At 45.2% G+C, this 13,236-nt stretch overlaps 1 protein-coding gene across 1 annotated transcript in view; it reads left to right on the top strand.

Annotated features, from left to right (window-relative positions):
* BCL2L11 (BCL2-like 11 (apoptosis facilitator)) overlaps positions 1-12,211 on the top strand; it is a 45,824-nt gene extending 33,613 nt beyond the window's left edge. Inside the window, exons 4-5 of the mRNA XM_011953092.1 lie at positions 7,851-9,639; positions 9,672-12,211. Of these exons, the coding sequence (XP_011808482.1) occupies positions 7,851-7,949 (99 nt within the window). The 3' untranslated portion in view covers positions 7,950-9,639; positions 9,672-12,211. The remainder of the gene's footprint in view (positions 1-7,850; positions 9,640-9,671) is intronic.
* The last annotated feature ends 1,025 nt before the right edge of the window (positions 12,212-13,236 follow it).

Below are 13,236 nucleotides of genomic sequence, written 5' to 3'. Positions count from 1 at the left end.
CATCAGATATTAAATTCAAATTAGACCTAACTCATGCAATGATAGGTTGCCCCACACTTGACTCACATAAGTTTATAGAATGCCAGTTTCCATAACAAAGGCAGTCATGAGGAGCTTAGATAAGCTTAGATAAGCTCCTCATGTACCTGCCGTTGATCAGTGGCGCAGTTTTCAGGTTCAGCAAGAGTTTTCCTTAGAGCTGGAGGAGGCAGCTCAATGTTTGGGTTTAGGAGCCTTCCTTGCCTGTCTTAGATCTACCACTCCATTTCCATCCCACAAGTACAATGGCCTGAGGTGATGAGCTCCTTGGTTCTTCCCTCAGACTTTCAGGAGCACATGTGGCTGGGATTGTGTGGACTATGGATTGCTGGTTTTCCAAACAAGCACGTTCTGTTACTCGTTGAAGCCAGAGTGTGATCTCGTAGGAAAACATGAAGTGTGGGGACTTTGGGGTCAGACCTAGAACCCTGGCTCTACCCTTAACATTTAGGGGGTCCATTTCCTGGTCTATCCCTTAGGCATGTAGTGAAGATTAAGTAAGAACATTTAGAGATGGAGCTAGAAAATTCATATTATCATCTGTTATCATAATTCTGTTTCCTGTCACGTTGAACTGTAATTGAAACAGTTTTCAATGGGTCTTTGGCGTTTAGAAAGGGAGATGCCAGGAACTCTGTTCACCTGTCTTATCTTTTTAATACTCTGGAACTGCTTTTTAAACGAGTTGTGTGGTTGACTCTACTGCACATGCTGTGTCTGGGTGTAGGCAAATATGAGATGAGGCTGAGGCACTGGTGTGTGTTTAAATGGCTGGGTGGGCATTGGGCTAGAGGACTTGTGCTTGTTTGTACCACGTGTGAGTGCTCATCTGTTTGGCAGGTGCCTACACCTGCAGGGCTGCCTGGCTGCTCTGGATCAAGGCCATGAACACGTAACCATGAGGAAGGAGATGCAGGTGCCTGGAGGGGGACTTCAGGAGGTCTAACTGGGGTTTTGTTTTTTTTTTTTAAATCTCTTGAGGAGGAAATGAAGATGCACACAAACTAAGACTTGGCCCTGCTGCAGATGCTCAAAAATAATAAGCTTCTCATACCATCCTTCACTAGACTCCTACCACCTGAAACAAAGTGGAGAGGTTTTAATTGTGGTTAAACTATGTTACATCTCACTTAGCTTTTTTCTGAGGCTGGAATATTTTGAAACAGTGTGTTTCTTCTCTGACTCTAATATTCCAACTACTGATGCCTCACACAGATGTCAGAACAATCTGTGTCTTCTCTGTGGTTGGCCATAGAACAGTGACGACTTCAGAAGTGGCAGGCGGGAGTCATTCCCCACTTTAGCCAGCACCAGGTCTGGAGTCTGACAGGCTAGAGACCTACCAAGTGGAGGGCTGTGCTGTGCTGCCTGAAGAGCCTCAGTGCACAGCCTCACCCCAACATTCACTGGAGAAGAGATTTGTCTCACAAGATGCCTTAACTATAATAATTTCTTTGAAATAGTGTGTCAAAAATAGGATAAAAGTTTGGCTTACGCAAATGTAGTTTTTATCTGACTTCTGAAGACCACATTGTCACCATAGCAAATCAGCTGCAGCACCCATAGCTTTGCAGCACTAGAGGAGAGTGCTCTACTGGTTTGGGGTGAAGGTACCATGCATCTGGGAGGGAACTTCCCAGTGCCCTTTCCCCAGCTGTGGTGACATCAAAGTGCAGTAGGCACAAGCTATGCAAATATCCCTGTTGCCTTGGTGATGAACAGAAAGTGGATTTGGTGTTGGGCAGTACTGTATCAATCTCCTCTGACACCTGAAAACAGCATGCATATGGAACCAGCGCTGAAATACCAGCTCAGCTGCCGTTTGACTGTGGTTGTTGGTCTGAAAGTGGAGAGAGACCAGATCTTCCTGAAGAGCTCCACATGATACTGACTATGTGCTGGGCCTTTTTCTCTCTGACCTCTGTGTCACTCGGTTGCCAGTTAAAATGCTGTTTAGACTGCTGGGTTATGAACGGGTAGTGGGGTGGTAGTTCTAACAGAATCAGGGGGGCGACTCCTAGTCCTCTGTCCCACCCTGCCACCTCAGTGTCCCTAAAGATGCCGTGACAGCCCCTGGGTATTCCCAGGCTCCTGGATGTCCATCCCAGGCCCTCTCTTCTGCAGCCTGTGGGGATCAGACACCAACCAGAGAGAGACTGCTTCCTCAGTTGCCTGAGCCTGGAACAGAGATTCTCTGTCCTTTCTGGTCTCACAGTCCAAAATTCAGCCTCCTATTATATATAATATATAATAATATATAGTGTATGTATAAATACTTATATATAAAAAATAACTTTCAGGACACCCTATACATTTAGTGTTGAAATTCTGAAAGAAACAAGTTTTCGAGTAAGCTAAATTCCTCTGCATCTCAGAGTTGTATAGGTATACCTTATTTTTGAATGCCTCTTAGAATTAGGAATTGAGCTTGCTTTGATATGACGATGAAATTGTCGTTTTTCCCTTGTTGCTTTGACTGCCAGGAAACTCTTAACTGTGGCTGTCTTACAGCACATTTCACCTCTGGTTCCCAGGATAACTCCTTGATGTCATGTCTGATCTCAGCCTTTTTTTAAATTGTGTTATGCACATTTGTGCTTTTTTAACTTAAGTCCGCCCTTGAGCGATGCTATGTCTAGGTCTGTGATGTACTTACTGAGTCCTTTGGCCCAGTGGTTGTCAACCCTGCCTTTGGAGTATGGATGAATGGGCTGTATTCTGAGCTGCATTGTAGGAATCATTTAGTGATTCTCAATTCTCACTCCAGAACCTCTGTGACCTCAGCTTAGCCTGAAACAAGGCCCCCTTCAGGTCTGAGGAGCAACGGGCCCTTCCCGGCACAGGGACAGGGCATGCGAAGAGGGAAGGTGCTGGCCTGAAAGCCCTCGTTTAACTTCTGTCCTGCTTCTGGCATTCCATCTTCGTGTGGACCAAGAGTACCCGTCCTGTCCTGCCACTGTCTTGCACCACCCTTTGAGTCACTTGCTTGACCAACTCTGTAGTCACTGGCTGCAAAACAGCATAGGGAATGCTCCCCTGGCACTCACGGTTGTTGTGGGGACTGAAAAGCATGGCCTAGGTTATTTCATTTGTGGTGGCCATGGCAATTCTTCCATCCCCAAGCTTGGGCACACAAAGTCCAAAGGCCTGGAGTGCCCTGCGCAGCTTTTCAAAGGATTGACTCCTCTCACTGTTGGAGAGAGAAGCTGAATCCAAAGCTGCATTCTATAGGTGTCTGGTGTTCAACCTGACCAGTTCCCTGGAGCCAGGGCCTCTTTTCTTTTCCAAGCATCTGCTTCCCTGGACTGAGCAAGAGAGTGTTGTTCTGTGGTTATTTTGGCATTAGAATGTCATTAAATTCCCTGACGCTTGATTGGTCGTCCCAAGTGTAAATTGAAGATGCTCCTGCCCTGCACTCAATGTTCCTTGCTGCAGTGGCAGTGCCAGCCCCTGGCAAGGCAGCAGGAACCCCATGCTAGGGCATTCCTGTGGCCCAGCTCCTCCCCAGTTGCCACCCAGATGAGCTTGTGCCATCTGGCGTCATGGGGACGTGTGAAGAACTATTTAGGAATTCCCTGTCGAATGCACGACACCATCTCAAAGGGCATTGTTCATGTCTTCAGAGAAAGACTGCCTAAGTCTATGCTGAGGAAACTTGTAGAGACAGAATCCTATACCTTTACACTTAGAGGGCACAGTCTGTGGAGGAGCAATCCTGCAACTTGGCATAACTTTTCCTTCTGGTTTATGATAAATATTTATCCACTACTTAGATTATCTTTACTGAACTGCTGGCCCCTTCTGCCTGTTGGCCTTGCTGCCTCTGCCCAGCTTCTCTCTCCACTTGCACTGCCCATTCTCCTCTTGTCCTTCCAAGAAATTCTCTTCCTTTGGGGCTCGATGTGGGGATTCACCCTGGTGCCTTCCTGCCCTGGCTCCCCCACTTCCTCTCTGGCCAGGTTTTTTCTCTCTCTCATTTTATTTGCCTCTGTGTTGTCCTTACTTTATTATCTTGTTTACTATTTTGTGCTGGCGACACAGCTATTACCACCAGACCTAGTGGGTACACAGACACATGCCTTGAAGTTGGGCCCCCACCTGATGCCGGTCAGCATCAAGGCCACTGGAGCCCCTTACCCTGAGAGGAGCAGGGCCTGTCAGGAACTGGTTCCTGGAGGGACATACAAGGTTGTGAATGTTGAAGGAGTCATCTTCTGGACACATGGGATGGCCACAAAAGGCAGTTACCTCCAGGTAACCCAGTCCTCATATAGCTCTTGATTTATGCTATGGAGATTACAGTACCTAACTGGGTGGGGCCCTCCTCTTTGTGCACTTGTGATTGTGTGTATGTGTGTCTGTGTAGAGAAAGAGTGAGAGAGGAGAGAACTGTAATATATGGTCACTTCAGTTGTAACTTACTAGCCAATTTGGTCTTTAAAAATAATCTCCTTCACCCAAATGAGTTACTATATCTTCCTAAAGTATTTTTGCAATTTATACTAAAACAGAATTACCCAACCCTGTAAGAAGGATTGTTTTCACTTAAAGAGTGACAGACTGAGAATTATGGGTAAGCATCAGTGAAAGGGTGTATTAGTCAGTTAGGGCTGCTGTGCAGAGTTCTAGAGACTGGGTGGCTCACACAACAGGAATTTATTTTTCTCAGTTCTGGAGGCTGGAAGTCTGTGATCATGGTGCAGACTTAGCCTCCAGACCTGTAGATGTCGTCATCCCCTGTGTCTACCCCAGTGGGTTTCTGTGTCCTGATTGTCTAAGAACACCTTGGATTAGAGCCCACCCCACAGTGACCTCATTTTAACTTAATCACCTTATTGATGACCCTGTCTCCACTTACAGTCACAGTCTGAGGTCCAGGGGGTTAGAACTGCAACAGATGATTTGAGGGGACACAGTTTACAGTTCAGCCCATAAAGAGGAGGACACCCAGAAGTTTCAGGAGGGAGTGGAGCATCTTCCCTGTTTATATTTATTTTAATAGTTTTTTTAAAAAACGCTTTTAATCAGGAAAGACAGTGTGTCTTTTTTATATTACCCAGTTTGGGAGTGGCAGAACTTAAATGCTCTTGTGATACACAGATGTCTCTTCCACCTGATTAAGAACCACTGTAGCAGACGCAGACTTACTGGACTCTAGGCGGGAGGCCAGCTCTGCAGACACAGCAGGTCTCAGGAAGACGGTCCAGGGGTGGCTGCTGATGCTCCTTTTATGGGTGTGTTTATTGTCTTAGCCCACATTAGATGCGAGGGACCACTCACACGGCAAGTGACAGCTCCTGGCTCAGTCATACTTGCCTTTAACTGGCAGCTCCCCAACAATACAGAGATTGTCATTTTTAGTCCTGACTTTCCCATTCCATTTTGGATATGCTACCCTGGCCAGAAGCCTCTGGGTGTGCCCTTACTTTGACCTTTCACCAGTGCATTCCGTCTTAGGGGACTTTCTCTAATCGCTTCAAACTCCCTCCTGACCCCTTACCACCCCAAAACCAAAGGCCCTGGTTTAGGAGCTGAATTGTAGCAACCGCTCCTCACGTATCTAGATCGCAGGGAGATTTCACTGGAGCTGGCTGAAGCTGTTGGCACTTTGAGCAGCATTGAGCCATCAGTCTTAGTTCTACGTCTTCGCCCCACTGCAGCTTTTGGCCACTTGCCCCGGTTTAGTGTCACCAGGCCCTGACCATAAGCCACAGTAATTTTTATGGCTGCAGGTATTAAGAGGGCAGCCAGTCTGCAGAGGTAGGGGCTGCCCGTCCTCCAGCTGTCTTTTGCAGTACGGGCATATGCTTCAAGCCAACAGCAGCTCCAGCCGGCCGTGCCAGCTGTCAAATGCTTTCTGGGCTGGCACAGCTCTTTGAATCCGTAGTAATGGCTTCCTCTGTTGAATGTCGTCCAAAAGCAATTGCTTGTCAACTTAAAAGCGTGTGCCATGTTGTCATGCCCGCCGTCTGAGAGGGCAGGCATCCCCGCACCCTTGCAGACTGGGATGCTTTAGCATCTTCTCATGAGTCAGAGATTGGGTGTAACTTTTGCCAAAATTTCCTGCATTTTCCCCACCCTCTCCAGCATGTCTTTGAATACCCCATATCCTTTACATTTGAGATGAAAGCGGGACTCTAAAAACTTGGAAAGATTCTCTCGTGAGGTGACTTCTACTTAAGCTTGGTCACAGTCTCCCGCTGTCCTCCAAGAGTGGGCAGAAGATTTCTTCCCTTGGACGCTGCCAGTGCTAGAATATGAAACTTAGCAAGTGTCAGCAGTTGGAGTCTGCCCTTCCCATTGGCCCAGCCCCCTCATTGGTGTCCTGTTGACTGTGGACACCCAGTCAGCCCCATTTTCTGGCCACACCGAACATGGCAATGACACCAGGTTGGCACAAAACTTCCCTGCCTGGATTGATTACTTAGCTCATCATAGCATACACTTTCTTCATTTTAGTAAGCTGTGGTTTTATTTTGAATAAGTCTCTTTCAACCTATTAATATTAGTCTACACTAAAATTAACCTTCCCCTAAATTATTCTCACACAGAGGCAGCAAAGTAATTTTGAAAGTTAAATCAAAACAAAGCAATCTTGTGTGTAAAACAGATAAAAATCACAGACTGTGGTTACAGAGTGCCTCTACAGGAATCGCTTACATAAAGCTGATTTCCTCCAATCTTGTTATGGAAGGAAAAGGGGAAATGCCCTGGCCTTATCACAATCCCATTCTGTCAAACAAGCGAGGCAGAGCTTGTGTAAACAGTGGAGCTGCAGCTGCAGCTGGTGTCTGTGGGGGCTTTTCGGGGTCTGAGGGGACAGTTGTCTCAGCCTGATTCATGGCCGGTGGTTCCCGCGACGGTGTGTTGGAGGCACCCCCCACTCAGTGAGAAGGGGATTTGTGGAGAGACAGTCACGTAGCCCAGTCTCGTGTGGATTAGTCATTAAGAAATGTCCAGGGCAGATTTCAGACTTGAACAGCGAACCAGGTTGTAGCTCATGGCGTTGAGGTTGATGTGTTGTGTTGCCGCCGTCATTGGCAACTTTGAATTTATACCTTGCACTTACCCACAAGATGGATTAGAACCTGAAAGTGGGCGCTGTGGAAGACCTGAGGACCCTGAAAGCATTGAATAAGCTGGTGATTTCCTTTTGAACAGTTTCTCAGCTTGTAACAAACATAGACTGGTCACTGGCACAGAGGCTTTTTTATGTTCTGGATTGCTCTTTCCTCCCCACACCGGGAGGGTAGGAGGATGGGGGTTGACATTGCCTGTGTCTGTGACCGTGGGCACCCCTCTGGGTCACAGTGTGTATCGTAGCCAAGCAGCCAGAGGCACAGTGGTGCATCACTGCACGCCTTTACTTAGCTTCTTAGGGCAGATTACTCCAAATCACTGGTTTCTCAAATAAATTACAGCTGCCAGAAATTCACCCCTGAGGGAATCTGCAGCATATTTGAATGTCAATTAACTTGGGTGGTAAGATAGTTGCTTTACATCCTCTTTGAGTTTTTCAGACATTCTTTTGGGTGCTTTCTTTTTTTTTTTTTTTTTTTTTTTCTATTTTAAGGAGTAAATCATTGGTATGCCTGCCCTTTATGTAGGGATGTCTTCCCCTTTGCAGGGAAATGAAAACAAGTTTTCTTCACAGTCTCAGGGAGGAATCGTGCTTTGTGATACAGTGCTCGTGAAGAGGTGCCTTTCATAGTGTTTAAGATGGGATTGGTTGTTCACTTAAATATGGGCTCCCTCCCCTCCCCACTCCCAAATTAGGGAGAAACTAAGAAGTTTTCCTTTTGTTGTTTCAGGTGTTTTTGAATAATTACCAAGCAGCCGAAGACCACCCACAAATGGTTATCTTACGACTGTTGCGTTACATTGTCCGCCTGGTGTGGAGAATGCATTGACAGGTTCTTTGCGGAGCCGAGATACGTGCAGACATTTTGCTTGTTCAAACCAACAAGCCCCAGCACCGCGGTCTCCTGGTGCCATTATTATGCAGCCAGCGGTTCTCTCGTGGAGGGGCAGGTGACGTGTTCAGAAGACACCGAGCTGGATGGGAACTTGACCTTTCTGTTCATCACCACACAGCAGAATTTCTAATGGAAGTTTCTTGTGAATGTAAAGGAGGGAGCATTCTTTGCTTTTTAATGTACAAACCATGGTTTTTTGGAACAGGATTTTGTGTAAGAATGGTGTTTACATGCAGTGTGTTTTCCCCATCACCTTCTTTAATAAGGTTTTTCAAAAAGGAAATGGAAATTTTTTAATCAATTGTGAATAATTTTTGTATTAAAATTTTAAGAACCTATGGCCTATTCTCAGAGGACTATGTAAACCCTGCAGTGGAAACTGAGCCAGCTAACTTAAAAAGCTGCCTTAGTTTATTTTTAGAGATTACAGAATTTTTAAATAGGGAGAGGTGTGATATTCTCCCTCCCTTCCCTACTATTGCCTCTTTGACCTTTTAAAATTATTTTTATTAATACCAAAAGAGTTCTTTTGAAATGGAACTGATTAAAAGGGCAGAGGGTCTGTTGTCACCTGCATTGATATGCCAGTCCCATTTGTAAATATTTACGTACCTTTATAAATTCAGTTGCATCTGTGGCAAAATTTCAGACTATTTTTGCGTCTTTCCTCGTCACTTTTTGTGATGTACCTCCAGTCTGGACTCAGATGCATAGATGTGATCCAGTGTATTTTCATGATAAAAGTGAAACTGAGTCAGAACAAGAGTTAATATCCGCCTGTATCTTGCACAGTTCGAGCGATCTGTTATTAACTGGGAAGCATTTGGTGTTGGTTTTCATTCCATTTTGATGAGCATGTTATTGGGAAGTATTCTGAAGAGGCAATAGCAGTAATAGCAACAGACCTAAGTGCTACGCCCCTTTGTGCTGCTGGCTTTTCTGGTTGCAGGCTTTCCCATGTTCACAGGATGCACTGTCAGCATCAGGTCCCAGAGGGCCACCGTGTCCTTTACAGCAGAGTCCAGCTGCAGCATCCAGCTCACGCCTTCATGGGAATGGGCACAGGCTTGGGACAGGGCTTCTGATGGCCATTTGCTTGGCCTCCTGCATTTTAGTCCTCCTGCATTCAGTCTACTGGCCCCACTCCTTTAAATTCACTTTGAAACATAGGCTTCATCCCACTTCCACCAGCACCATAGAAGAATTCTTCTGGGCAGAAGTCTGGTTTTTTCGTTCTTCCAGGACAGTTGGATATTGTCAGGCCACTCGTGCCCCCAGCCCTGTAGTGAGGGTGCTCTTTCTCTGTGCCTGCTCCTTATGAGTGCAATGGAAGGAAACCACACACTGGTCAGTCGTTTCAGAGGCAGCAGACACCCAGGGAGACACAGGAAAGAGTCAGGTTAGGGAGCAGTGAAATTGAGGAGGGAAGACAATTCTGTGAACTCTGTAACTCTTAAAATTTTTGAAAACTCCAATCATTAAACAGCTTTTAAAAGAAATAAGTAAATCTTCAAATGAGTCAGCAGTGCCAGCAACTAGTGTTTTGCCCAATAGAAGAGCCAGCATGTTCACATTATTTAAATTAGGTGGAAAAATCTAAACACTTGTATCTTCATAATTTAAAATATATATAGACACATACACACACACACACACATATATATATGTATGTATTGCATATTCACTTTTTCCTTTAGGTAGAGATGATTTAATTCCAAATATTCTTTCTTTAAATAATTTCGTTTCCCCAAGAATCTTCTTTGGACTTTGACTTATTTTCAAAGCTGTGTTGGAGCTCAACTTTTGTTCCCTAATGTGTCTCGAGCCCATTTGTAGGGTTACACAAAGCCCATGGTTATGAGCAGTGGTAGGACTGCAGCCGTAGGGCTGCTGGACACACACACACCAAAGATGTATTTGGTTCTGGGCGCCCCCTCCCAGGATCCCTGTACTCATGTGCCAGTCTCCTGACTAGAGCACTTTACTCTGTTTCCTCAGCTCTGCAGCCCCTGGGAGCACACACTGGGTGCAGCCCTGGGCCAGGCACGGGGGGCCCTGTCCTGCGCTGCCCAGGGGCTGTGTTCAACACACGAGCACGTTTCCCTCTGGCCTGGTGGCCTCCAGGCTGGATGTGGAAACAGTTCCGGAGGAAATCGGAGAGTCTATGAATTGTAGGAGTGTTAAAGAACAGGCTGTTAGCACCAGAACTTAAAGCGATGACTGGATGTCTCTGTACTGTATGTATCTGGTTATCAAGATTCCTCTGCAGAAAGTATGCCTCCCGTGGGTATACGTTTTTACCTTTTTTAAAAAACGTTTTTGTAGAAAAAATAATTAAACCCCCTTTTTGGAAACTTAATGCAGATTTTGTGCCTTGACAACCTCTCCCCATGTGAGGTTTGTAAAAAGTGTCCTGTGACTTAACACAGAAACACAATAAATACACACAAAATAGCTTCATGAGTGATTCTTCAGATGTCCTTCCCAGAAACCAGTTGATGAAGAATGTTGGGGGTGGGGGTTGTGGAGAAATCAAGTTTAAAATTCCTTCTGATTAAAAAAATATAGTGGAATACAGTTGTCTGCCGTTTCCCCTTCTTAATGTATATATTGTGAGTATTTATTAGATTAGTAGGTCATATTTTACTTATCAACTGAGCCAAATGTCTGTGTGCAATTGTGTTTCCTTTACCTTTCTTGTAAAATTTTGTACAGCATAAATGAGTAAACAAATCACTGTTTTTCTACACTTTTTCAGAATCAAGGATTGTAAATATTGTAGATTCTTTTTCTGTGTGATGTGTCCTACTGTTCCATAATGCTGTAACTTGTAGAAATATTGTATATTTATTTTCTGCTTATTTAATGTCTTAATTTCTGAAAAGTATTAACATCCCTGTCTCCCGCACCCCTGCCATTCCATGAAGTTACCTCCTGAGAGGTGTAGGGGGTGACTGGAGAGCTCATTGCAGACCACATGGTCCTCCAGGGCGGCTCTCCAGCTTTGGGTCCTGGTATTTCCAGTCAAGTGGGTTTCAATTCTTGGGCTTTGCCGCCCTTATGATGAAGTGTGTGTTTGATGCCAGTGAGAAACTCAGTCTGGCAGGCTACAAAATTCTACTCCAAGAAATACCCAGCAACCTTCTGTTTGTTCCAAAGCAACTAGCTTCTCATGCAAGCAAATTTTGCTGACTCCAGGCTTTATCTTTACGAAAACAAAAAAACCAAAGTGTTATCAGCAGGTGGGAAAGATTTTTCTATTGAAAATGTATCCCTGACAACTCAGTGTTTAGAAAAAAGTTAAAATGTGCCACTTCCGGAGGTGCTGCATTGCAGTTGTTCAGGGCTAGGGCCGGGCAAGACCAGGGGATGGGTAGGACAGGTGGCTCCTGCCTCAGGACCACCTCAGGCCACTAACCCCTTGTGGACAACTGTGAGTGGTTGGGTTTTCCCCCACCTGCTGTGCGACTTCCTGTGCTTGAGGCTGGACTAAATTGTCTTCAGGAGCTAATTTTAATTAACTATACAGCCCTCCCCATGCCCCACTCATTTGGTCACTGCATTTGGTCAGTCTGCTTCTTCAGGTCGATGCCCCCCTGATTCTCCGTCTCCTTCAGGGGAAGTTGGGGCCCCACTGGACTGGGTGTCAAGATGTGAAAGCTCGTGGAAGCTTTAAGGAGACTTCATGGTGGTTCCATGCAGGTGGTTCTGCCATCCCTGCTGATTTATCCTGGTTCCTGTGTGTGTCTACTCACACATGTGGAGGGCGGGGGGAACGTGTCTACACATGACACTAAATCAGTTGAGGTCTACTTTAAACAGCATTGTGTGTAAGAAGCATCCTCAAGCTCCCAGCTAAGTAACTTGACTACTTTTATTTGGGAATTTCGGACTGTAGAAGCGCTCTCATGTTTTATGTCCAGATTCTGTGACCACTAGTTACTGTATCAGAACTCTTCAGGTACCCACTTATAAATAGCACTGATCTGTTTGTATACTGATCCATCACTAATCTGTTTTCTAGGACCCAGCATATGTAGCATTTGTATTGCAGTTTCCCTGGCTTACTTGTGTTTTGCACTGATGAATTTTGACAGGGTAATTGCCACTTTACTTGTGCAATACTGCTGTAAATAACTGCAGATTTTTAAAGAATCTTTTATGTTAATTTTATAAAAATAAAACTTACAACTAGTTTTGGTGAGCTGTTTGATTTGTTTGCACAAAATGTCAGAGAAACAGCTGAAATTATATATGAACGTGTACACGCCCACACATCTGCTGTTACCAGTCATAAAATGTAGCTGTGTGTAGCTCATAGATTTTTGCTTGAAGACGAATCTGTGCAGTACATTTAAAAGCAAACCAGTCTTTAAAGTTTTGATGTGGCTGGTGCGACTACTAGCAAAGTATTCTGCCTGCACAGTCAGATATGACTCAGCACTTGGGTGGGGAATTGTGGGGGCAGGGAAGTGTACTAGGAGCCAACTCCGGATGAGTGATATGGCAGGTGCCCCACCATCTTACCCCATCCACCCAATGGTAGAAAGTGCTTGTCTGCAGCACCTGCTCAGAGTCAAAGGGGTCACCCAAACACGCCTAGACCCTGGGTGTGAAATGACCAGGAACCAGTAAGTTCCCAGCTCCTGTCATGCGGGGTGGATGGGAATTGCCTTACGAATGAGTGAAAGAAATTGATGTCTGGTTTGGGGATATAGGTGATAAAGTCCTAATAAGTAAGTACTTAATTTAGCACTTTTTCCTATAGTGCTGGGAAATGTCCCTATAGTGCTGGGGAAGTGAAAGACAGACTCAGCTTTGTTTTAGACTAATAATCTGTTAATGCTTTCAATCAGGTGAGCAATACACGAATATGGTCTTGAATATTTATTTCAAATTGTATTTGTTTCACATCAAATTGTTCTGTCTTAATCTTACCTCCTCATTGAGGTAGGAGTTTGCATTTTTCCAGACCCTTAATCTGCTGTGTGTGTGTGTGTATGTGTGTGTGTACTTACACAGCAGTTTTGCTTTTCTGTAAGTGCCATAGCTCTGTATATGGTTCTGACTTAGCAATAGGTCACATATCTTTCCATAGTGACTCCACTTCATGCTAACTACTGCAGCAAGCGCTAGAGCACAGGCATAGAGTTTGCTAATGGGTATCCCGCTCTTGTGGTACAGGGAGGTGGAAGATCAGCCTCAACAGACTCTGGAAGAC

The sequence above is a fragment of the Colobus angolensis genome, unplaced genomic scaffold (assembly GCF_000951035.1).
Source record: "Colobus angolensis palliatus isolate OR3802 unplaced genomic scaffold, Cang.pa_1.0 Scaffold356, whole genome shotgun sequence".
Taxonomy (NCBI): domain Eukaryota; kingdom Metazoa; phylum Chordata; class Mammalia; order Primates; family Cercopithecidae; genus Colobus; species Colobus angolensis.
This window is presented reverse-complemented; position numbering and strand designations above follow the sequence as displayed.